Raw genomic sequence first — 27,558 nt, 5'->3', positions numbered from 1 at the left:
CCCAGCCCAGTAGCAGTTCGGCCCTACTAGACAGGACACCATAATATAGGAATGACCCAGCCCAGTAGCAGTTCGGCCCTACTAGACAGGACACCACCATATAGGAATGACCCAGCCCAGTAGCAGTTCGGCCCTACTAGACAGGACACCATAATATAGGAATGACCCAGCCCAGTAGCAGTTCGGCTCTACTAGACTGGACACCATAATATAGGAATGACCCAGCCCAGTAGCAGTTCGGCCCTACTAGACAGGACACCATAATATAGGAATGACCCAGCCCAGTAGCAGTTCGGCTCTACTAGACAGGACACCATAATATAGGAATGACCCAGCCCAGTAGCAGTTCGGCCCTACTAGACAGGACACCATAATATAGGAATGACCCAGCCCAGTAGCAGTTCGGCCCTACTAGACAGGACACCATAATATAGGAATGACCCAGCCCAGTAGCAGTTCGGCCCTACTAGACTGGATACCATAATATAGGAATGACCCAGCCCAGTAGCAGTTCGGCCCTACTAGACAGGACACCATAATATAGGAATGACCCAGCCCAGTAGCAGTTCGGCCCTACTAGACAGGACACCATAATATAGGAATGACCCAGCCCAGTAGCAGTTCGGCCCTACTAGACTGGACACCACCATATAGGAATGACCCAGCCCAGTAGCAGCTCGGCCCTACTAGACTGGACACCATAATATAGGAATGACCCAGCCCATTAGCAGTTCGGCCCTACTAGACTGGACACCATAATTTAGGAATGACCCAGCCCAGTAGCAGTTCGGCCCTACTAGACAGGACACCATAATATAGGAATGACCCAGCCCAGTAGCAGTTCGGCCTTACTAGACAGGACACCATAATATAGGAATGACCCAGCCCAGTAGCAGTTCGGCTCTACTATAGACAGGACACCATAATATAGGAATGACCCAGCCCAGTAGCAGTTCGGCCCTACTAGACTGGACACCATAATTTAGGAATGACCCAGCCCAGTAGCAGTTCGGCCCTACTAGACAGGACACCATAATATAGGAATGACCCAGCCCAGTAGCAGTTCGGCCCTACTAGACAGGACACCATAATATAGGAATGACCCAGCCCAGTAGCAGTTCGGCCCTACTAGACAGGACACCACCATATAGGAATGACCCAGCCCAGTAGCAGTTCGGCCCTACTAGACAGGACACCATAATATAGGAATGACCCAGCCCAGTAGCAGTTCGGCTCTACTAGACTGGACACCATAATATAGGAATGACCCAGCCCAGTAGCAGTTCGGCCCTACTAGACAGGACACCATAATATAGGAATGACCCAGCCCAGTAGCAGTTCGGCTCTACTAGACAGGACACCATAATATAGGAATGACCCAGCCCAGTAGCAGTTCGGCCCTACTAGACAGGACACCATAATATAGGAATGACCCAGCCCAGTAGCAGTTCGGCCCTACTAGACAGGACACCATAATATAGGAATGACCCAGCCCAGTAGCAGTTCGGCCCTACTAGACTGGATACCATAATATAGGAATGACCCAGCCCAGTAGCAGTTCGGCCCTACTAGACAGGACACCATAATATAGGAATGACCCAGCCCAGTAGCAGTTCGGCCCTACTAGACAGGACACCATAATATAGGAATGACCCAGCCCAGTAGCAGTTCGGCCCTACTAGACTGGACACCACCATATAGGAATGACCCAGCCCAGTAGCAGCTCGGCCCTACTAGACTGGACACCATAATATAGGAATGACCCAGCCCATTAGCAGTTCGGCCCTACTAGACTGGACACCATAATTTAGGAATGACCCAGCCCAGTAGCAGTTCGGCCCTACTAGACAGGACACCATAATATAGGAATGACCCAGCCCAGTAGCAGTTCGGCCCTACTAGACAGGACACCATAATATAGGAATGACCCAGCCCAGTAGCAGTTCGGCTCTACTAGACAGGACACCATAATATAGGAATGACCCAGCCCAGTAGCAGTTCGGCCCTACTAGACTGGACACCATAATTTAGGAATGACCCAGCCCAGTAGCAGTTCGGCCCTACTAGACAGGACACCATAATATAGGAATGACCCAGCCCAGTAGCAGTTCGGCCCTACTAGACAGGACACCATAATATAGGAATGACCCAGCCCAGTAGCAGTTCGGCCCTACTAGACAGGACACCACCATATAGGAATGACCCAGCCCAGTAGCAGTTCGGCCCTACTAGACAGGACACCATAATATAGGAATGACCCATCCCAATAGCAGTTCGGCCCTACTAGACAGGACACCATAATATAGGAATGACCCAGCCCAGTAGCAGTTCGGCTCTACTAGACTGGACACCATAATATAGGAATGACCCAGCCCAGTAGCAGTTCGGCCCTACTAGACAGGACACCATAATATAGGAATGACCCAGCCCAGTAGCAGTTCGGCCCTACTAGACAGGACAGAAGCGAAGTTGAAGGCTGGGCGCTGATAACAGAAAGCTGTGGTTAAAAAGGGAAATAGTAAAAAAAAAAAAAATGGACATGCTAGCTACGTACAACGGTTACTGGAAATCTAGTTTTGAATGCTGCACCATTTTTAAATAAACACATTTTTTTCGTCTTCGATTTAAAGGCCCTTTTTTTGGGGGAGTGAAATCGCCACATGCTCTTTGGACCGACCAGTCAGTCTTCCCCCTGTACTCTACACGAAAGGTTTTCATCCGGGGGGCAGAAGAGGATCTGTCGTCTGCGGGTGGATATCAAACGGATTTGATCGGAATATCTTTTTTTTTAAACAAGTTGGAGCATCAATTTTGTGATGACCGTTTTTTTTTTAAACCAGTTTGCTAGCTCTCTTAGCTAAATGACTAGAATCTGCCTGGTTATCTCGCCGATCAGATGTCAGATATATCCATATGACAGTGCCAGCCAGACTAAATATACGCCTGTGTCTAGTTAGCTAACTAGCTAGTTGGCCTTTGGGAAATGTGAGGTTACTTTAGCTGCGTTTCATGGATTTTAAAATCGTATCATAAGTAGCGTGCTAACTAGTTGCTTCGAAGTATTATTTTTTTGTGGTCGTGAATGCTAGTTAGTTAGCTAGTTAGTTATGAGATAATGTTAACGTTAGAAGGCTGAAGACGTAGGTAACGTTACTGTAGCCCGGTACAGTAGAGACTCGATGTCGAACTAAAACGTTTTGTCAATCAAAAATAATAGCTAGCTAGTTGATAAGAAAGTAGACAGACAACGTTAGCTGTTTTGTTAGCTCATAAATAGCTTGTGATTTTTTCGCACATTTTTTTTTGCACTGTCTGGGACCCACTGTTTGGACAATCAAGATTAGAAACAATCATGAATATCAACTGTTAAAACTGTAAGACATTTATTCATCCATCGTATTTGATTTGGACAATGTGGGATTAATTCATTGGAAAAAAAAACCGACAACTTCTTGGAGAAACCGCCCGTCCCAAATAACCCCAGCAGCCATGGCAGTCCTGGGCCGAATATTGGGGCTGTATGGCATCCTGCTCCTCGGTCCGGTCGCTGGTAAGTTTAACCTTTCTTGGCCTTGCGCTGTTTTTGCTTAATGCGATGAAATAAATATACATATACATAAACACATTTCCATATGATGTAATTGGAAAATAGGTTTGAGTTCATGGATATATCTTAACCATCTTCCTTTCTATAGCGTAGTAGTTACTGCAATTTCACAATTTGCCTGCTTTCATGGGATATATTTAAGCAATAAGGCCCGAAGGGGTGTGGTATATGGCCAATATACCATGGATAAGGGCTTTTCTTAAGCACAACACAATGCGGAGTGCCTGGATACAGCCCTTAACCGTGGTATATTGGCCATATATCACAAACCCCAGAGGTGCCTTATTGCTATTATAAACTGGTTACCAACGTAGTTAGAGCAGTACATTTTTTTTGTCATACCTGTGGTATCCGGTCTGATATACCACGTCTGTCAGCCAATCAGCATTCAGGGCTCCAACCACCCAGTTTATAATGACTATTCTATTACCTGGGTCGTTCCTAGATAATGTGATTTAACCAAAACATTTTGGACCATTATACTGGTAGTTACAGGTGTGGCTATACAAAACGTCGCCAGAGGTTTTTCAACTAACCTGGTATTGGCGATAATATCTTCGTCCTCGATTCTTGGAAACAGGAGTCTCATATTTTTTATTTTAATAACTGAGCATTTTTCTAAATTCAAACGGACCCCCTACAACTGGACACAGACATTTTATGAGACTCCTGTTTCCAAGAATCGAGGACGAAGATATTATCGGCAATACCCAGGTCAGTTGAAAAACCTCTGGCAACGTTTTGTATAGCCACACCGGTAACTACCAGTTTAATGTTGGTTAAATCATATTGTCCGGTGTTACAATCCGTTGCTGGGTCATTTCTGTTGTATTTCTTACTTTATGTTTTGTTTTACCCCATATGTAACTCTGTGTTGTTGTTTTTATCGCACTGCTTTGCTTTATCTTGGCCAGGTCGCAGTTGTAAATGAGAACTTGTTCTCAACTGGCTTACCTGGTTAAATAAAGGTGAAATAAAATAAAAAAATACAAAAATTCAGCAAGCCATGACACCCACCATCTCAGATTGTTCTGAAACGGTTTCTGCCGTTAGAAACAGATAAGATAAGCATTCCTGCAACATTATTTTGTTGAAATATAACATAATTTGACCCCTGAGAAATTAAGATAATTGATTGCATCCAAATTGGCCATTTGAATTTATAGGATTCATATACTATTCAATAAATATAGTACCGAATATCCGATTTGGACCAAACTTTTTTCTACCAATGTGTAAGACATGAGGAATCCCCCCAAAATTGTCAAAAGCCACCCACAGACCCCCCATGCCCCACACCCCACGCCCCACGCCCCACGCCCCACGCCCCACGCCCCACGCCAATCCCACCCCAAAAACCAGTGGCTGTGTCCGAATACCTGTACTAGCGTACTACATACTTTATTATTATTATTATTATTATTATACTTAAACTGCACAATCATTTCGGCGTTTGATGTAGTAGAATTCACTCGTCTTTTCCGACTCACTTGTTTGACAACAGCTGATAATCAGATAAATTGACGCGCTGTAGCTAAATTAACGAATGGCGAGAGTCAACGCAATCACACATTAGATTACGTATTCTGAGCACTATATTAGAATTTTCACATACTATAAAACATTATTTTTTCGCATACTATTTAGTATAGACAGGATAGATAATAGACAGTAGCAGCAGTATACTGTAGGTAGGATGGGTATTCGGATACGGCCAGTATCGGTTCTCTATGTCTGACAAGTAGTATGGAGCTACGACTTGTAGTATTGTTTCTTTGTACTATGTAATGTATTCCCAGTGAATTTGGTGATGGTTATTATCCCCTGTTCAGTGGAATCAGCCATTGAAGTTGTTAGGTTTATGTCCCATTATACAGCCTGATATTACCAGGTTCTGACCACTCGATTTTGGGCTCCCGAGTGGTGCAGCGGTCTAAGGCACTGCATCTCAGTGCTAGAGGCGTCACTACAGACCGAGTGGAGCAGCGGTCTAAGGCACTGCATCTCAGTGCTAGAGGCGTCACTACAGACCGAGTGGCGCAGCGGTCTAAGGCACTGCATCTCAGTGCTAGAGGCGTCACTACAGACCGAGTGGCGCAGCGGTCTAAGGCACTGCATCTCAGTGCTAGAGGCGTCACTACAGACCGAGTGGCGCAGCGGTCTAAGGCACTGCATCTCAGTGCTAGAGGCGTCACTACAGACCGAGTGGCGCAGCGGTCTAAGGCACTGCATCTCAGTGCTAGAGGCGTCACTACAGACCGAGTGGCGCAGCGGTCTAAGGCACTGCATCTCAGTGCTAGAGGCGTCACTACAGACCGAGTGGCGCAGCGGTCTAAGGCACTGCATCTCAGTGCTAGAGGCGTCACTACAGACCGAGTGGCGCAGCGGTCTAAGGCACTGCATCTCAGTGCTAGAGGCGTCACTACAGACCGAGTGGCGCAGCGGTCTAAGGCACTGCATCTCAGTGCTAGAGGCGTCACTACAGACACCTGACAGAGCTTGAGAGGATCTGCAGAGAAGAATGGGAGAAACTCCCCAAATATTTACATTTTAGATTTTAGTCATTTAGGCACTGCCAAAGTACTGAGGAAAGGGTCTGAATAATATGGAAATATGATATTTCTGTTTTTGCTTTGTCATTATGGGGTGTTGTGTGTAGATTGATGAGGGAAAAATAACAATTTAATCAATTTTAGAATAAGGCTGTAACGTAACAAAATGTGGAAAAAGTCAAGGGGTCTGAATACTTTCTGAATGCACTGTAGGTAGGGGTAAAGTGACTAGACAACAGGATAGATAATAGACAGTAGCAGCAGTATACTGTAGGTAGGGGTAAAGGGACTAGACAACAGGATAGATAATAGACAGTAGCAGCAGTATACTGTAGGTAGGGGTAAAGTGACTAGACAACAGGATAGATAATAGACAGTAGCAGCAGTATACTGTAGGTAGGGGGTAAAGTGACTAGACAACAGGATAGATAATAGACAGTAGCAGCAGTATACTGTAGGTAGGGGTAAAGTGACTAGACAACAGGATAGATAATAGACAGTAGCAGCAGTATACTGTAGGTAGGGGTAAAGTGACTAGACAACAGGATAGATAATAGACAGTAGCAGCAGTATACTGTAGGTAGGGGTAAAGTGACTAGACAACAGGATATATAATAGACAGTAGCAGCAGTATACTGTAGGTAGGGGTAAAGTGACTAGACAACAGGATAGATAATAGACAGTAGCAGCAGTATACTGTAGGTAGGGGGTAAAGTGACTAGACAACAGGATAGATAATAGACAGTAGCAGCAGTATACTGTAGGTAGGGGTAAAGGGACTAGACAACTGGATAGATAATAGACAGTAGCAGCAGTATACTGTAGGTAGGGGTAAAGGGACTAGGCAACAGGATATATAATAGACAGTAGCAGCAGTATACTGTAGGTAGGGGTAAAGTGACTAGACAACAGGATAGATAATAGACAGTAGCAGCAGTATACTGTAGGTAGGGTAAAGTGACTAGACAACAGGATAGATAATAGACAGTAGCAGCAGTATACTGTAGGTAGGGGTAAAGTGACTAGACAACAGGATAGATAATAGACAGTAGCAGCAGTATACTGTAGGTAGGGGTAAAGTGACTAGACAACAGGATAGATAATAGACAGTAGCAGCAGTATACTGTAGGTAGGGGTAAAGTGACTAGGCAACAGGATAGATAATAGACAGTAGCAGCAGTATACTGTAGGTAGGGGTAAAGGGACTAGACAACAGGATAGATAATAGACAGTAGCAGCAGTATACTGTAGGTAGGGGTAAAGTGACTAGACAACAGGATAGATAATAGACAGTAGCAGCAGTGTGTGTGATGTGTCAAAATAGTGCAAAAAGGCTCCATTCAGATAGTCCGGGTAGCTAGTTGGTAGTCTGATGGCTTGGGGGTAGAAGCTGTTTAGAACGTTTGTGGATTTAAATTAAGATGCAAAGTGGAAATCAAATCAAATCAAATACAACAGGTGTAGACCTTACAGTGAAATGCTTACTGACAAGCCCTTAACCAACAATTAAGTTTTAAGAAAAATATTTTTTTAAACAAATAATTAAAGTGCTGCAGTAAAATAAAATAACAGTAGGGAGGCTATATACGGGGGGTACCGGTACAGAGTCAATGTGCGGGGGCACCAGTTAGTCGATGTAGGTAGGGGTAAAGTGACTATGCATAGATAATAAATAGTGAGTGGGGGGAGGGGGGCAGTGCAAATAGTCTGGGTAGCCATAATTAGCTGTTCAGGAGTCTTATGGCTTGGGGGTAGAAGCTCTTGAGAAGCCTTTTGGACCAGCATAGTTGTCACCAACATCTTGTTGCATCTGACCACGCAGATGGAGTGAACGGCATGGCAACTGCTCTCCGTGAGTGACAGGGGGCAGGGCTTGATGTGACGGGGGGCAGGGCTTGGTGTGACGGGGGGCAGGGCTTGATGTGACGGGGGGCAGGGCTTGGTGTGACGGGGGGCAGGGCTTGGTGTGACAGGGGGCAGGGCTTGATGTGACGGGGGGAAGGGCTTGATGTGACGGGGGGCAGGGCTTGATGTGACGGGGGGCAGGGCTTGATGTGACGGGGGGCAGGGCTTGGTGTGACGGGGGGCTTGGTGTGACGGGGGGCAGGGCTTGGTGTGACAGGGGCAGGGCTTGATGTGACGGGGGGCAGGGCTTGGTGTGACAGGGGGCAGGGCTTGATGTGACAGGGGGCTTGAGGAGAAGGAGAGAGATGGACATTACACACCCCAGAGTGGCGTATCACATTGAAGGTGAATGCACCAATTTGTAAGTGGCTCTGGATAAGAGCGTCTGCTAAATGATGTAAATGGAAATGTAAACAAACCAAACATTGAAAACACGGTCTGTGCATCAATACCAGTATATAGTAAAATATGGGATACCGCCCAGCCCTAACACACACAAGTAGACAGCTCTGCAAGCACTTACAACCACACTAAACACTGTGAACCGTAAGCACTGACTGGTCCGAAGACTTCAAAATATTATCCAACATAAGACCTTGTCCCTGTAACATACGGGAAGCTGTGAGGACCTGGGTCTCTGTATGCAGATAGTGTAATCTGTTTGTACGTAGGAAGGGAGGGTCTGGTATGGTCTGTATACAGGACACTGCTGCTGGCTTTAGACTAAACAATGTCTCCCTCTGTCTCTATGGGGGGAGGACTGTGTCTGGGAGGGGGAGGGGGTGTCTCCCTCTGTCTCTATGGGGGGAGGACTGTGTCTGGGAGGGAGAGGGGGAGGGGGAGGGGGTGTCTCCCTCTGTCTCTATGGGGGGAGGACTGTGTCTGGGAGGGGGAGGGGGAGGGGGTGTCTCCCTCTGTCTCTATGGGGGGAGGACTGTGTCTGGGAGGGGGAGGGAGAGGGGGAGGGGGTGTCTCCCTCTGTCTCTATGGGGGGAGGACTGTGTCTGGGAGGGGGAGGGGGTGTCTCCCTCTGTCTCTATGGGGGGAGGACTGTGTCTGGGAGGGGGAGGGGGAGGGGGAGGGGAGAAACATTCCCTTGTGGTGATGCTGCTGACTATTTCTGCTGGCTGGCGCTGAACAGACTGACTCCCCTGCCCTGTCCTGCCTGTTCTTATCCCATCCCAGACACATTTCACACACTCATTTAAATGTGATTTTCACAGGGGAAATGCTGGTCTATGCACTATGCCACTCTACCAGACAGTACTGTAGTCTATACAGACTGCCCTCTACCAGACAGTACTGTAGTCTATACAGACTGCCCTCTACCGGACAGTACTGTAGTCTATACAGACTGCCCTCTACCGGACAGTACTGTAGTCTATATAGACTGCCCTCTACCAGACAGTACTGTAGTCTATATAGACTGCCCTCTACCAGACAGTACTGTAGTCTATATAGACTGCCCTCTACCAGACAGTACTGTAGTCTATATAGACTGCCCTCTACCAGACAGTACTGTAGTCTATATAGACTGCCCTCTACCAGACAGTACTGTAGTCTATATAGACTGCCCTCTACCAGACAGTACTGTAGTCTATATAGACTGCCCTCTACCAGACAGTACTGTAGTCTATATAGACTGCCCTCTACCGGACAGTACTGTAGTCTATATAGACTGCCCTCTACCAGACAGTACTGTAGTCTATATAGACTGCCCTCTACCGGACAGTACTGTAGTCTATATAGACTGCCCTCTACCAGACAGTACTGTAGTCTATATGACTGCCCTCTACCAGACAGTACTGTAGTCTATACAGACTGCCCTCTACCGGACAGTACTGTAGTCTATATAGACTGCCCTCTACCGGACAGTACTGTAGTCTATATAGACTGCCCTCTACCAGACAGTACTGTAGTCTATATAGACTGCCCTCTACCAGACAGTACTGTAGTCTATACAGACTGCCCTCTACCGGACAGTACTGTAGTCTATATAGACTGCCCTCTACCAGACAGTACTGTAGTCTATATAGACTGCCCTCTACCAGACAGTACTGTAGTCTATATAGACTGCCCTCTACCAGACAGTACTGTAGTCTATATAGACTGCCCTCTACCAGACAGTACTGTAGTCTATACAGACTTCCCTCTACCGGACAGTACTGTAGTCTATATAGACTGCCCTCTACCAGACAGTACTGTAGTCTATACAGACTGCCCTCTACCAGACAGTACTGTAGTCTATATAGACTGCCCTCTACCGGACAGTACTGTAGTCTATATAGACTGCCCTCTACCGGACAGTACTGTAGTCTATATAGACTGCTCTCTACCAGACAGTACTGTAGTCTATATAGACTGCCCTCTACCGGACAGTACTGTAGTCTATATAGACTGCCCTCTACCAGACAGTACTGTAGTCTATATAGACTGCCCTCTACCAGACAGTACTGTAGTCTATACAGACTGCCCTCTACCGGACAGTACTGTAGTCTATATAGACTGCCCTCTACCGGACAGTACTGTAGTCTATATAGACTGCCCTCTACCAGACAGTACTGTAGTCTATATAGACTGCCCTCTACCGGACAGTACTGTAGTCTATATAGACTGCCCTCTACCAGACAGTACTGTAGTCTACCCTCTACCAGACAGTACTGTAGTCTATATAGACTGCCCTCTACCAGACAGTACTGTAGTCTATATAGACTGCCCTCTACCAGACAGTACTGTAGTCTATACAGACTGCCCTCTACCGGACAGTACTGTAGTCTATATAGACTGCCCTCTACCGGACAGTACTGTAGTCTATAGACTGCCCTCTACCAGACAGTACTGTAGTCTATATAGACTGCCCTCTACCGGACAGTACTGTAGTCTATATAGACTGCCCTCTACCAGACAGTACTGTAGTCTATATAGACTGCCCTCTACCAGACAGTACTGTAGTCTATATAGACTGCCCTCTACCGGACAGTACTGTAGTCTATATAGACTGCCCTCTACCGGACAGTACTGTAGTCTATATAGACTGCCCTCTACCAGACAGTACTGTAGTCTATACAGACTGCCCTCTACCGGACAGTACTGTAGTCTATATAGACTGCCCTCTACCAGACAGTACTGTAGTCTATATAGACTGCCCTCTACCAGACAGTACTGTAGTCTATATAGACTGCCCTCTACCGGACAGTACTGTAGTCTATACAGACTGCCCTCTACCGGACAGTACTGTAGTCTATATAGACTGCCCTCTACCGGACAGTACTGTAGTCTATATAGACTGCTCTCTACCGGACAGTACTGTAGTCTATATAGACTGCCCTCTACCGGACAGTACTGTAGTCTATATAGACTGCCCTCTACCAGACAGTACTGTAGTCTATATAGACTGCCCTCTACCAGACAGTACTGTAGTCTATATAGACTGCCCTCTACCAGACAGTACTGTAGTCTATACAGACTGCCCTCTACCGGACAGTACTGTAGTCTATATAGACTGCCCTCTACCAGACAGTACTGTAGTCTATATAGACTGCCCTCTACCAGACAGTACTGTAGTCTATACAGACTGCCCTCTACCGGACAGTACTGTAGTCTATATAGACTGCCCTCTACCGGACAGTACTGTAGTCTATATAGACTGCCCTCTACCAGACAGTACTGTAGTCTATATAGACTGCCCTCTACCAGACAGTACTGTAGTCTATATAGACTGCCCTCTACCAGACAGTACTGTAGTCTATATAGACTGCTCTCTACCAGACAGTACTGTAGTCTATATAGACTGCCCTCTACCAGACAGTACTGTAGTCTATATAGACTGCCCTCTACCAGACAGTACTGTAGTCTATATAGACTGCCCTCTACCAGACAGTACTGTAGTCTATACAGACTGCCCTCTACCGGACGGTACTGTAGTCTATATAGACTGCCCTCTACCGGACAGTACTGTAGTCTATATAGACTGCTCTCTACCGGACAGTACTGTAGTCTATATAGACTGCCCTCTACCGGACAGTACTGTAGTCTATATAGACTGCCCTCTACCACACTGTACTGTAGTCTATATAGACTGCCCTCTACCAGACAGTACTGTAGTCTATATAGACTGCCCTCTACCAGACAGTACTGTAGTCTATACAGACTGCCCTCTACCGGACAGTACTGTAGTCTATATAGACTGCCCTCTACCAGACAGTACTGTAGTCTATATAGACTGCCCTCTACCAGACAGTACTGTAGTCTATACAGACTGCCCTCTACCGGACAGTACTGTAGTCTATATAGACTGCCCTCTACCGGACAGTACTGTAGTCTATATAGACTGCCCTCTACCGGACAGTACTGTAGTCTATATAGACTGCCCTCTACCAGACAGTACTGTAGTCTATATAGACTGCCCTCTACCAGACAGTACTGTAGTCTATATAGACTGCCCTCTACCAGACAGTACTGTAGTCTATACAGACTGCCCTCTACCGGACAGTACTGTAGTCTATATAGACTGCCCTTTACCAGACAGTACTGTAGTCTATATAGACTGCCCTCTACCAGACAGTACTGTAGTCTATATAGACTGCCCTCTACCAGACAGTACTGTAGTCTATACAGACTGCCCTCTACCAGACAGTACTGTAGTCTATATAGACTGCCCTCTACCAGACAGTACTGTAGTCTATATAGACTGCCCTCTACCAGACAGTACTGTAGTCTATATAGACTGCCCTCTACCAGACAGTACTGTAGTCTATATAGACTGCCCTCTACCAGACAGTACTGTAGTCTATATAGACTGCCCTCTACCAGACAGTACTGTAGTCTATATAGACTGCCCTCTACCAGACAGTACTGTAGTCTATACAGACTGCTCTCTACCGGACAGTACTGTAGTCTATACAGACTGCCCTCTACCGGACAGTACTGTAGTCTATATAGACTGCCCTCTACCGGACAGTACTGTAGTCTATATAGACTGCCCTCTACCGGACAGTACTGTAGTCTATACAGACTGCCCTCTACCAGACAGTACTGTAGTCTATACAGACTGCCCTCTACCGGACAGTACTGTAGTCTATATAGACTGCCCTCTACCGGACAGTACTGTAGTCTATATAGACTGCTCTCTACCAGACAGTACTGTAGTCTATATAGACTGCCCTCTACCGGACAGTACTGTAGTCTATACAGACTGCTCTCTACCAGACAGTACTGTAGTCTATATAGACTGCCCTCTACCAGACAGTACTGTAGTCTATATAGACTGCCCTCTACCAGACAGTACTGTAGTCTATACAGACTGCTCTCTACCAGACAGTACTGTAGTCTATACAGACTGCTCTCTACCAGACAGTACTGTAGTCTATATAGACTGCCCTCTACCGGACAGTACTGTAGTCTATATAGACTGCTCTCTACCCTTCCTCTTCTATCTCTACATAACAGATTGGCTTATTGTTCCCAATAAACAGCTGTTTAGTTCCTGCTGCATGATGGCACTAAGGGTGTGTTCGTAAATTCACTCTGGAGTGCCAGAGTGCTCTGGGCATTAATAAATTCAGAGCATTGTCATATTGTCCGTTTATGAATTCAGAGCGTTTTGCTCTCTGAGCGTTCAGAGCGCACTCTGTCACTGGACGCTCTGTCACTGGAGTAGGGTTGATCCCAGCGTTCTGACCTCACAATGGCAGTCAAGCTAACTGGGTAAAGTTGGCTAGCTACTTCCAGACACAAATGAGAGAACAGCTCACTCTGACCATTTTACTCGCCCTAGCAGAGCTGGTTAGGCTGTTTCTATGTTATCCAGAGCATTGGTGACTGCAACTGTGCTGCTGGCAACAATTTAATTACGCTTTTTTGCCACCGTTTACTTACACTGGCCATATTCAATGGGTGTTGAGCGTTCGTAAATTCATCAGTTATTCTGCGCTCTGGCACACTCAGAAGAGAGCGCTCTGAAATCGGAGTAGCTAGCCAGACCGAATTTACAAACGCACCCTAAATGAAACTGCTTGTCCATCTGTGTCAATGTATTATTCAGTCTGGCCTGAGGGGTATGCCACGAAGCAAGCTAGATCTACTCAGCGTTTTCTAAAGCTAGCCAGCTTCAGTTAGCTTCACATTCCAGTTCAAGCTTCATTCGTACTACGACGGTGGATATTGCTTGTCCGCCTTCCGCTAACTCTAGCAGACTTGGAACTGTTCGTGCATGTCGCACGTGGCTAGTCGAACACCAAACTCTTCATTGAGACAATGCTGAAACAGTAATCCATGGGCAAGTCAGTGCCACATGTTAATTTGTGCCGAAATCAAAATGAAAGAAAAGTTATCTTGCAAATTCATCAGGCTGTGGTGTGAAATAGACTTTTAGAAGTGCAGTCTGTATTTTATTACTTCTGTATGGTTATCAACACCCCTTTCCCCTCTCCTATCCATAACATCATTGGATTACGTCATACAAAAATGTTACTGTGCATGAAGTTTCAAATGTGTCGTTACTTAATGTGTAATATTTTAACGTTACCATTTTTTTAACACACAGAAACACATTTGATTTAATACAAATATTTCATCAGTTGTCTTCCTCAAATTAAGTGGATGATGACGCAATCTTTGCGAGAGGGAGGGAATCCGATTTCATTAGTCCTCAACTCGCAGCTCCGACACTTGATTTAGGATAAATGTAGTTAGCCCTGGGTGAGCCTGCCCCGGTGCAGGTTAGATCTGAAGGTTTTGTTGCCATAGAAATGTACCTGGCTAAAAGGTGAGCCACTTTCGTGGTACCGGTTATCCCGAGTTGAACTCAGAGTTGACCAAAGTTACCTCGCTTACTCCTCAAACTACATTCGTAGTTCACACACACACACACACTCACTCTCACTCTCACTCACTCTCACACAAACAAACAAACTGAAAGGCTGTCGCCATGCTGTTTGGCTGTCTGCCACTGTCAGTCAATGGCTCTCCTTCCAGCTGCCTTCAGCCAGGCTATAGAGAAACCATGGCAGTTCTCAACAGAGAACGAACTAGAGACAGACAGCATTAGTTACAGCTCAATTATATGATATCGGACAGATCAGTGGATTCATTTCAAAACAAGGATTGTTGTTACTCAAAAGAAAAACTTCACTTTTGTCATGCATATGTTGTATAGATTTCAACTTAAATGTGTGGCCCACTTACACATACAGTGTCTTCAGAAAGTATTCACACCCCTTGACTTTTTCCACAGAATGATTTATTCAGCTTTTATTTCATTCATCACATTCCCAGTGGGTCAGAAGTTTACATACACTCAATTAGTATTTGGTAGCATTGCCTTTAAATTGTTTAACTTGGGTCAAATGTTTCGGGTAGCCTTCCACAAGCTTCCCACAATAAGTTGGGTGAATTTTGGCCCATAGACATAATATGACATTTGAAATGTCTTTATTCTTTTGAAACTTCTGAGTGTAATGTTTACTGTTAATATTTATTGTTTATTTCACTTTTGTTTATTATCTACTTCACTTGCTTTGGCAATGTTAACACACGTTTCCCATGCCAATAAAGCCCTTACATTGAATTGAATTGAGAGAGAGAGAAAGGTACCTTGTGATTAGAGATCTGAGGATCTGAGGATCTCATCCTCTGCTCAATTTACAGTGTAATGTTAGTTTATTTACAGTGTAATGTTAGTTTATTTACAGTGTAATGTTAGTTTATTTACAGTGTAATGTTAGTTTATTTACAGCTCTGTGCAGCCATTCAGCATTGTACACTGCCCTTATATGAAACCTTGGAGATGAGGAACAGTTTCTTCCAAGGCTTTTAATCCTCTGTAAAGTCTGGACGCGCTTTCTATAGGATTGAGGTCATGGCTTTGTGATGGACACTCCAATACCTTGACTTTGTTGTCCTTAAGACATTTTGCCACAACTTTGGAAGTATGCTTGGGGTCATTGTCCATTTGGAAGACCCATTTGCGACGAAGCTTTAACTTCCTGACTGATGTCTTGAAATGTTGCTTCAATATATCCACCTAATTTTCCTTCCTCATAATGCCATCTATCTTGTGAAGTGCACCAGTCCCTCCTGCAGCAAAGCACCCCCACAGCATGATTCTTCCAGCCCCGTGCTTCACAGTTGGGATGGTGTTCTTCAGCTTGCAAGCGACCCCCTTTTTCCTCCAAACATAACAATGGTCATTTTGGCCAAACAGTTCTATTTTTGTTTCATCAGACCAGAGGACATTTCTCCAAAAAGTAAGATCTTTGTCCCCATGTGCAGTTGCAAACCGTAGTCTGGCTTTTTTATGGCAGTTTTGGAGCAGTGGCTTCTTCCTTGCTGAGCGGCCTTTCAGGTTATGTCGATATAGGACTCGTTTTACTGTGGATATAGATACTTTTATGTTTTTTTATTTATTTTATTTTACCTTTATTTAACCAGGGAAGCCAGTTGAGAACAAGTTCTCATTTACAACTGCGACCTGGCAAAGATAAAGCAAAGCAGTGCGATAAAAACAACAACACAGAGTTACATATGGGGTAAAACAAAACATAAAGTAAAAAATACAACAGAAAATATATATACAGTGTGTGCAAATGTAGCAAGTTATGGAGGTAAGGCAATAAATAGGCCATAGTGCAAAATAGTTACAATTAGTATTAACACTGGAATGATAGATGTGTAGAAGATGATGTGCAAATAGAGATACTGGGGTGCAAATGAGCAAAATAAATAACAATATGGGGATGAGGTAGTTTGGTGTGCTAAAATCAGATGGGCTGTGTACAGGTGCAGTGATCGGTAAGGTGCTCTGACAGCTGATGCTTATAGTTAGTGAGGGAGATAAGTGTCTCCAGCTTCAGAGATTTTTGCAATTCGTTCCAGTCATTGGCAGCAGAGAACTGGAAGGAATGGCGGCCAAAGGAGGTGTTGGCTTTGGGGATGACCAGTGAGATATACCTGCTGGAGCGCAGACTACGGGTGGGTGTTGCTATGGTGACCAATGAGCTAAGATAAGGCAGGGATTTGCCTAGCAGTGATTTATAGATGGCCTGGAGCCAGTGGGTTTGGCGACGAATATGTAGTGAGGACCAGCCAACAAGAGCGTACAGGTCACAGTGGTGGGTAGTATATGGGGCTTTGGTGACAAAACGGATGGCACTGTGATAGACTACATCCAATTTGCTGAGTAGAGTGTTGGAGGCTATTTTGTAAATGACATCGCCGAAGTCAAGGATCGGTAGGATAGTCAGTTTTACGAGGGCATGTTTGGCAGCATGAGTGAAGGGAGGCTTTTGTTGCAAAATAGGAAGCCGATTCTAGATTTAACTTTGGATTGGAGATGCTTAATGTGAGTCTGGAAGGAGAGTTTACAGTCTAACCAGACACCTAGGTATTTGTAGTTGTCCACATACTCTAGGTCAGACCCGCCGAGAGTAGTGATTCTAGTCGGGCGGGCGGGTGCAAGCAACGTTCGGTTGAAGAGCATGCATTTAGTTTTACTAGCGTTTAAGAGCAGTTGGAGGCTACGGAAGGAGTGTTGTATGGAATTGAAGCTCGTTTGGAGGTTTGTTAACACAGTGTCCAATGAAGGGCCAGATGTATACAAAATGGTGTCGTCTGCGTAGAGGTGGATCTGAGAGTCACCAGCAGCAAGAGCGACATCATTGATATACACAGAGAAAAGAGTCGGCCCGAGAATTGAACCTGTGGCACCCCCTTTGAGACTGCCAGAGGTCCAGACAACAGGCCCTCCGATTTGACACATTGAACTCTATCTGAGAAGTAGTTGGTGAACCAGGCGAGGCAGTCATTTGAGAAACCAAGGCTATTTAGTCTGCCAATAAGAATGCGGTGGTTGACAGAGTCGAAAGCCTTGGCCAGGTCGATGAAGACGGCTGCACAGTACTGTCTATTATCGATCGCGGTTATAATATCGTTTAGGACCTTGAGCGTGGCTGAAGTGCACCCATGACCAGCTCGAAACCGGATTGCATAAGCGGAGAAGGTACGGTGGGATTCGAAATGGTCGGTGATCTGTTTGTTAACTTGGCTTTCAAAAACTTTCGAAAGGCAGGGCAGGATGGATATAGGTCTGTAACAGTTTGGATCTAGAGTGTCACCCCCTTTGAAGAGGGGGATGACTGCGGCAGCTTTCCAATCTCTGGGGATCTCAGACGTTACGAAAGAGAGGTTGAACAGGCTAGTAATAGGGGTTGCGACAATTTCGGCGGGTAGTTTTAGAAAGAAAGGGTCCAGATTGTCTAGCCCAGATGATTTGTAGGGGTCCAGATTTTGCAGCTCTTTCAGAACATCAGCTGTCTGAATTTGTGTGAAGGAGAAGCGGGGGGGGGCATGGGCAAGTTGCAGCGGAGGGTGCAGAGCTGGTGGCCGGGGTAGTGGTAGCCAGGTGGAAAGCATGGCCAGCCGTAGCAAAATGCTTGTTGAAATTCTCGATTATTGTAGATTTATCGGTGGTGATAGTGTTTCCTAGCCTCAGTGCAGTGGGCAGCTGGGAGGAGGTGCTCTTATTCTCCATGGACTTTACAGTGTCCCAAAACTTTTTGGAGTTAGTGCTACAGGATGCAAATATCTGTTTGAAAAAGTTAGCCTTTGCTTTCCTAACTGCTTGTGTATATTGGTTCCTAACTTCCCTGAAAAGTTGCATATCGTGGGGGCTATTTGATGCTAATGCAGTGTGCCACAGGATGTTTTTGTGCTGGTCAAGGGCAGTCAAGTCTGAGGAGAACCAGGGGCTATATCTGTTCTTAGTTCTGTAGATACTTTTGTACCTGTTTCCTCCAGCATCATATTTGCTGTTGTTCTGGGATTGAGTTGCACTTTTCGCACCAAAGTACGTTCATCTGTAGGAGACAGAACGCATCTCCATCCTGAGCGGTATGACGGCTGCGTGGTCCCATGGTGTTTATACTTGTGTACTATTGTTTGTTCAGATGAACGTGGTACCTTCAGGCGTTTGGAAATTGCTCCCAAGGATGAACCAGACTTGTGGAGGTCTACACATTTTTTTCTGAGGTCTTGGCTGATTTCTTTTGATTTTCCCATGATGTCAAGCAAAGAGGTACTGAGTTTGAAGGTAGGACTTGAAATACATCCACAGGTACACCTCCACAGGTACACCTCCAACTGACTCAAATGATGTCAATTAGCCTATCAGAAGCTTCTAAAGCCATGACATCATTTTCTGGAATTTTCCAAGCTGTTTAAAGGCACAGTCAACTTAGTGTATGTAAACTTCTGACCCACTGGAATTGTGATACAGTGAATTATAAGTGAAATAATCTGTCTGTAAACAATTGTTGGAAAAATTACTTGTGTAATGCACAAAGTAGATGTCCAAACCTTTGTGGAGTGGTTGAAAAACGAGTTTTAATGACTCCAACCTAAGTGTATGTAAACTTCTGACTTCAACTGTATTGGTAGATGGGTAAAACAAAACAAAAAGCAGACATTGAATATCCCCTTTGAGCATGGTGAACTTATTAATTACACTTTGGATGGTTTATCAATATACCCAACACTGCAAAGATACAGGCGTCCTTCCTAACTTAGTTGCCGGAGAGGAAGGAAACCGCTCAGGGATTTCACCATGAGGCCAACGGTGACTTAAAACAGTTAGAGTTGAATGGCTGTGATAGGAGAAAACTGAGGATGGATCAACAACATTGTAGTTACTCCACAATACTAACCTAATTGACAGAATGACAATTTTCCAAAACATGCATCCTGTTTGCAACAAGGCAGTGCAACAAGGCACTGCAAAAAATGTGGCAAAGTAATTAACTTTTTGTCTTGGATACAAAGTGTTATGTTTGGGGCAAATCCAATAGAACACATTACTGAGTACCACTCTCTATATTTTCAAGCATAGTTGTGCCTGCATCATGTTATGGCTATGCTTGTAATTGTTAAGGACTGGGGAGTTTTTCAGGATTAAAAAAGAAATGGATTGGAGCTAATCACAGGCAAAATCCTAGAGGAAAACCTGGTTCAGTCTGCTTTCCACCAGACACTTTAAGATTAATTCACTTTTCAGCAAGATAATAACCTAAAACACAAGGCCAAATCTAGACTGGAGTTGCTTACCAAGAAGACAGTGAATGTTTCTGAGTGTCCGAGTTACAGTTTTGACTTAAATCGACTTGAAAATCTATGGCAAACCTGAAAATGGTTGTCTAGCAATGATCAACAACCAATTTGACAGAGGTTGAATAATTTTCTTAATAATAATGGGTAAATGTTGCACAATCGAGGTGTGCAAAGCTCTTAGAGACTTGCCGAGAAAGACTCACGGCTGTAATCGCTGAGAAAGACTCACGGCTGTAATCGCTGAGAAAGACTCCCGGCTGTAATCGCTGAGAAAGACTCACGGCTGTAATCGCTGAGAAAGACTCACGGCTGTAATCGCTGAGAAAGACTCACGGCTGTAATCGCTGAAAAAGACTCCCGGCTGTAATCGCTGAGAAAGACTCCCGGCTGTAATCGCTGAGAAAGACTCCCGGCTGTAATCGCTGAGAAAGACTCACGGCTGTAATCGCTGAGAAAGACTCACGGCTGTAATCGCTGAGAAAGACTCACGGCTGTAATCGCTGAGAAAGACTCACGGCTGTAATCGCTGAGAAGTTGTAGTGTTGTTGACAGAAGAGAGCAGACTTTAGTGTTGTTGACAGATGAGATCAGACTGTAGTGTTGTTGACAGAAGAGAGCAGACTGTAGTGTTGTTGACAGATGAGATTAGACTGTAGTGTTGTTGACAGAAGTGAGCAGACTGTAGTGTTGTTGACAGATGAGATTAGACTGTAGTGTTGTTGACAGAAGTGAGCAGACTGTAGTGTTGTTGACAGAAGAGAGCAGACTGTAGTGTTGTTGACAGCAGACTGTAGTGTTGTTGACAGATGAGATTAGACTGTAGTGTTGTTGACAGAAGTGAGCAGACTGTAGTGTTGTTGACAGAAGAGAGCAGACTGTAGTGTTGTTGACAGAAGAGAGCAGACTGTAGTGTTGTTGACAGATGAGAGTAGACTGTAGTGTTGTTGACAGAAGTGAGCAGACTGTAGTGTTGTTGACAGAAGAGAGCAGACTGTAGTGTTGTTGACAGCAGACTGTAGTGTTGTTGACAGATGAGATTAGACTGTAGTGTTGTTGACAGATGAGATCAGACTGTAGTGTTGTTGACAGAAGAGAGCAGACTGTAGTGTTGTTGACAGCAGTCTGTAGTGTTGTTGACAGCAGACTGTAGTGTTGTTGACAGAAGAGAGCAGACTGTAGTGTTGTTGACAGCAGACTGTAGTGTTGTTGACAGAAGAGAGTAGACTGTAGTGTTGTTGACAGCAGACTGTAGTGTTGTTGACAGAAGAGAGTAGACTGTAGTGTTGTTGACAGATGAGATCAGACTGTAGTGTTGTTGACAGCAGACTGTAGTGTTGTTGACAGAAGAGAGTAGACTGTAGTGTTGTTGACAGAAGAGAGCAGACTGTAGTGTTGTTGACAGATGAGATTAGACTGTAGTGTTGTTGACAGAAGAGAGCAGACTGTAGTGTTGTTGACAGAAGTGAGCAGACTGTAGTGTTGTTGACAGAAGTGAGCAGACTGTGGTGTTGTTGACAGAAGTGAGCAGACTGTAGTGTTGTTGACAGCAGACTGTAGTGTTGTTGACAGAAGAGAGCAGACTGTAGTGTTGTTGACAGAAGTGAGCAGACTGTAGTGTTGTTGACAGAAGTGAGCAGACTGTAGTGTTGTTGACAGAAGTGAGCAGACTGTAGTGTTGTTGACAGAAGAGAGCAGACTGTAGTGTTGTTGACAGAAGTGAGCAGACTGTAGTGTTGTTGACAGAAGTGAGCAGACTGTAGTGTTGTTGACAGAAGTGAGCAGACTGTAGTGTTGTTGACAGCAGACTGTAGTGTTGTTGACAGAAGAGAGCAGACTGTAGTGTTGTTGACAGAAGTGAGCAGACTGTAGTGTTGTTGACAGAAGTGAGCAGACTGTAGTGTTGTTGACAGAAGTGAGCAGACTGTAGTGTTGTTGACAGAAGAGAGCAGACTGTAGTGTTGTTGACAGAAGAGAGCAGACTGTAGTGTTGTTGACAGCAGACTGTAGTGTTGTTGACAGATGAGATCAGACTGTAGTGTTGTTGACAGATGAGATCAGACTGTAGTGTTGTTGACAGCAGACTGTAGTGTTGTTGACAGAAGAGAGCAGACTGTAGTGTTGTTGACAGCAGACTGTAGTGTTGTTGACAGAAGAGAGCAGACTGTAGTGTTGTTGACAGCAGACTGTAGTGTTGTTGACAGAAGAGAGCAGACTGTAGTGTTGTTGACAGCAGACTGTAGTGTTGTTGACAGATGAGATCAGACTGTAGTGTTGTTGACAGATGAGATCAGACTGTAGTGTTGTTGACAGAAGAGAGCAGACTGTAGTGTTGTTGACAGCAGACTGTAGTGTTGTTGACAGATGAGATTAGACTGTAGTGTTGTTGACAGATGAGATCAGACTGTAGTGTTGTTGACAGAAGAGAGCAGACTGTAGTGTTGTTGACAGCAGTCTGTAGTGTTGTTGACAGCAGACTGTAGTGTTGTTGACAGAAGAGAGCAGACTGTAGTGTTGTTGACAGCAGACTGTAGTGTTGTTGACAGAAGAGAGTAGACTGTAGTGTTGTTGACAGCAGACTGTAGTGTTGTTGACAGAAGAGAGTAGACTGTAGTGTTGTTGACAGAAGAGAGTAGACTGTAGTGTTGTTGACAGCAGACTGTAGTGTTGTTGACAGCAGACTGTAGTGTTGTTGACAGAAGAGAGTAGACTGTAGTGTTGTTGACAGAAGAGAGCAGACTGTAGTGTTGTTGACAGCAGACTGTAGTGTTGTTGACAGAAGAGAGTAGACTGTAGTGTTGTTGACAGCAGACTGTAGTGTTGTTGACAGAAGAGAGTAGACTGTAGTGTTGTTGACAGAAGAGAGTAGACTGTAGTGTTGTTGACAGCAGACTGTAGTGTTGTTGACAGAAGAGAGTAGACTGTAGTGTTGTTGACAGATGAGATCAGACTGTAGTGTTGTTGACAGAAGAGAGCAGACTGTAGTGTTGTTGACAGAAGTGAGCAGACTGTAGTGTTGGTGACAGCAGACTGTAGTGTTGTTGACAGAAGAGAGTAGACTGTAGTGTTGTTGACAGATGAGATCAGACTGTAGTGTTGTTGACAGAAGAGAGCAGACTGTAGTGTTGTTGACAGAAGTGAGCAGACTGTAGTGTTGGTGACAGCAGACTGTAGTGTTGTTGACAGAAGAGAGCAGACTGTAGTGTTGTTGACAGAAGTGAGCAGACTGTAGTGTTGTTGACAGATGAGATCAGACTGTAGTGTTGTTGACAGAAGAGAGCAGACTGTAGTGTTGTTGACAGAAGTGAGCAGACTGTAGTGTTGTTGACAGAAGTGAGCAGACTGTAGTGTTGGTGACAGCAGACTGTAGTGTTGTTGACAGATGAGATCAGACTGTAGTGTTGTTGACAGAAGAGAGCAGACTGTAGTGTTGTTGACAGAAGTGAGCAGACTGTAGTGTTGTTGACAGAAGTGAGCAGACTGTAGTGTTGTTGACAGCAGACTGTAGTGTTGTTGACAGAAGAGAGCAGACTGTAGTGTTGTTGACAGCAGACTGTAGTGTTGTTGACAGAAGAGAGCAGACTGTAGTGTTGTTGACAGCAGACTGTAGTGTTGTTGACAGAAGAGAGCAGTGAGTAAAACAGTGCTGAGCCCCTCCCCCTCGTGGCTGGTTGCCTCCGCTGTCTCCCCCTATCTGCTCCCTGCCCCTCCTGCTGGGTCAACTCTTCCACTGGCCAGCCCCTCCAACTGTCACACTGTCACCGCCACAGGGGATGGGGTCTGATGGATGCAGCATGCAATGATGCTCTCTCTCCCCCTCCTCTCTCGTCTCACCCCCTGCCCCTCTCTCTCTCCCCCCTCCCCCCTCCTCTCCTCTCAATTCAATTTCAATTTAAGGTCTTTATTGGCATGGGAAACGTATGTTAACATTGCAGCTATGCAGTGTTGTAACAATGTTCAAATAGTTGGGAAAAATAAATAAATGAATGGGAAAATAAATAAACAGATAAATACATGTTGGCTGGGCTCCCTGCCTGTGCCATTAAACCCCTACAACTCATCCAGAATGCTGCAGCCCGTCTGGTGTTCAACCTTCCCAAGTTCTCTCACGTCACCCCGCTCCTCCGCACACTCCACTGGCTTCCAGTTGAAGCCCCCATCTGTTACAAGACCATGGTGCTTGCCTATGGAGCAGTGAGGGGAACGGCACCTCCGTACCTTCAGGCTCTGATCAGTCCCTACACCCAAACGAGGGCATTGCGTTCATCCACCTCTGGCCTGCTGGCTCCCCTTCCTCTGCGGAAGCATAGTTCCCGCTCAGCCCAGTCAAAACTGTTCGCTGCTCTGGCACCCCAATGGTGGAACAAGCTCCCTCACGACGCCAGGACAGCGGAGTCACTCACCACCTTCCGGAGACATTTGAAACCCCACCTCTTTAAGGAATACCTGGATAGGATAAAGTAATCCTTCTACCCCCCCCTAAAAAAATTAATAAAATAAAAATAATAATAAACATATTGTAAAGTGGTTATCCCACTGGCTATAGGGTGAATGCACCAATTTGTAAGTCGCTCTGGATAAGAGCGTCTGCTAAATGACGTAAATGTAATGTTGTGTTTGTGCTCTCTCTCAATTCAATTTCAATTTAAGGGGCTTCATTGGCATGTTTACATCTCTCTATGAATGTCATTATCTTCATGGTGACGTATCCTGAATAGGTACAATAAGGTAAAAATATGCAATATCAAACAAGACCAAATTTGGTTAGTCCGGACTGGACCAAATCTGAACCAATCATAGACGTCTATGTTTCACAAGTTTAGACAGTATAGTTCAGTACAGTAGAGGACAATACAGTAATTATACTGTAATCTACTCTACTCTACTGTAGTCTACTGTAATGTACTGTGATGTCCAAACTTGTGAAACATAGACCAATCTATGATTGGTTCAGATTTGATCCAATATTGGATGTCTTTGTTTGGTCCAAATCCAGGCCGGGTCGGACCAAAAATCAAAGTCTGTGGATGTTGAAATCAAGGTCGGTCTGGACCGGTCCAAAAAAACGACGTCTGTGGATGTTGAAATCAAGGCCAGGGCGGACTGACCAAATTTCAACTACTTTTCAATGTCCATGGACGTCCGGTGTCGGTCGGTGCTCAGTGGGTTGCGGATGCTGGTTACAGTAAATGGAAAGAGAGGGGGCTCATGGGTAGTTGTCAGTAAGCGCCGGGAGAGGTGACGTTAACTGGAGAGAGGGAGAGGGAGAGGGAGAGAGGGAGAGGTGGCATTAACTGGAGAGAGAGAGAGAGGGGGAGAGAGAGAGGGAGAGGTGACATTAACTGGAGAGAGAGAAAGGGAGAGAGAGAGGGAGGGGTGACATTAACTGGAGAGAGAGGGAGAGGGAGAGAGAGAGGGAGGGGTGACATTAAATGGTTGATTTAGGTGCAATCTTACTAGCAGCAAATCCTTGCCTGTGAAGCCCTTTTTGTGCAATGAGTACGGCACGTGTTTCCTTGCAGGTAACCATGGTTAACAGAGGAAGAACAATGATTTCAAGCACCACCCTCCTTTTAAAGCTTCCAGTCGGTTATTCTAACTCAATCAGCATGACAGAGTGATCTCCAGCCTTGTCCTCGTCAACACTCTCACCTGTGTTAACGAGAGAATCACTGACATGATGTCAGCTGGTCCTTTTGTGGCAGGGCTGAAATGCAGTGGAAATGTTTTTTGGGATTAAGTTCATTTTCATGGCAAAGAGGGACTGCAATTCATTGCATTTAATCTGATCACTCTTCATAACATTCTGGAGTATATGCAAATTGCCATCATAAAAACTGAGGCAGCAGACTTTGTGAAAATTCATATTTGTGTCATTCTCAAAACTTTTGACCACGACTGTATATTCCCCATTATAATCCTAAATAATAGACTACTCAGTATATTCCCCATTATAATCCTAAATAATAGACTACTCAGTATATTCCCCATTATAATCCTAAATAATAGACTGCTCAGTATATTCCCCATTATAATCCTAAATACTAGACTACTCAGTATATTCCCCATTATAATCCTAAATGATAGACTACTCAGTATATTCCCCATTATAATCCTAAATGATAGACTACTCAGTATATTCCCCATTATAATCCTAAATACTAGACTACTCAGTATATTCCCCATTATAATCCTAAATGATAGACTACTCAGTATATTCCCCATTATAATCCTAAATAATAGACTACTCAGTATATTCCCCATTATAATCCTAAATAATAGACTACTCAGTATATTCCCCATTATAATCCTAAATACTAGACTACTCAGTATATTCCCCATTATAATCCTAAATAATAGACTACTCAGTATATTCCCCATTATAATCCTAAATACTAGACTACTCAGTATATTCCCCATTATAATCCTAAATACTAGACTACTCAGTATATTCCCCATTATAATCCTAAATAATACTAGACTACTCAGTATATTCCCCATTATAATCCTAAATAATACTAGACTACTCAGTATATTCCCCATTATAATCCTAAATAATAGACTACTCAGTATATTCCCCATTATAATCCTAAATAATACTAGACTACTCAGTATATTCCCCACTATAATCCTAAATAATAGACTACTCAGTATATTTCCCATTATAATCCTAAATAATAGACTACTCAGTATATTCCCCATTATAATCCTAAATAATAGACTACTCAGTATATTCCCCATTATAATCCTAAATAAGACTACTCAGTATATTCCCCATTATAATCCTAAATACTAGACTACTCAGTATATTCCCCATTATAATCCTAAATAATAGACTACTCAGTATATTCCCCATCAAATGCATACAAGAGGGGAACAGATGGACAGATGGATGTGTGGATGGATGGACAGATGGATGTGTGGATGGATGGACAGATGGATGTGTGGATGGATGGACAGATGGATGTGTGGATGGATGGACAGATGGATGTGTGGATGGATGGACAGATGGATGTGTGGATGGATGGACAGATGGATGTGTGGATGGATGGACAGATGGATGTGTGGATGGATGGACAGATGGATGTGTGGATGGATGGACAGATCAGAGAGCATCAGTAGGACAGTATGTCGCTGACTGTGAGACCATGTACCGCCCTCCGTCTCTTCTGGTCCACCTCTGACCGACGCCACATGGCCAACTTTCTGACCAGGTCCAGGGGCCTTCCCTCTCAGCCAGGGGGACAAGGTGGAGCCCCAACCTGGCAGAAGGGCTCTGTGTTGGGGGGGCAGAAGGGCTCTCTATGGGGGGGCAGCTGGTTATATGGAGAGACAGACGTCTGTCAGAGAGACTGGTTCTGTCCTCCCTAAAGGTGCCCACATACTCTGATTCGGTTT

General features: G+C 44.8%; 1 protein-coding gene across 1 annotated transcript in view; it reads left to right on the top strand.

The window, feature by feature from the left end:
- The first annotated feature begins 2,645 nt into the window (after positions 1-2,645).
- The window catches only part of bmpr2b (bone morphogenetic protein receptor, type II b (serine/threonine kinase)), a 121,687-nt gene continuing 96,774 nt past the window's right edge, over positions 2,646-27,558 (top strand). The window contains exon 1 of the mRNA XM_045213046.1: positions 2,646-3,550. Within this exon, the coding sequence (XP_045068981.1) occupies positions 3,490-3,550 (61 nt within the window). The 5' untranslated portion in view covers positions 2,646-3,489. The remainder of the gene's footprint in view (positions 3,551-27,558) is intronic.

The sequence above is a fragment of the Coregonus clupeaformis genome, unplaced genomic scaffold, assembly GCF_020615455.1.
Source record: "Coregonus clupeaformis isolate EN_2021a unplaced genomic scaffold, ASM2061545v1 scaf0075, whole genome shotgun sequence".
Taxonomy (NCBI): domain Eukaryota; kingdom Metazoa; phylum Chordata; class Actinopteri; order Salmoniformes; family Salmonidae; genus Coregonus; species Coregonus clupeaformis.
The sequence above is the reverse complement of the archived record's forward strand: the minus strand, read 5'-3'. Positions and strand labels throughout refer to the sequence as shown.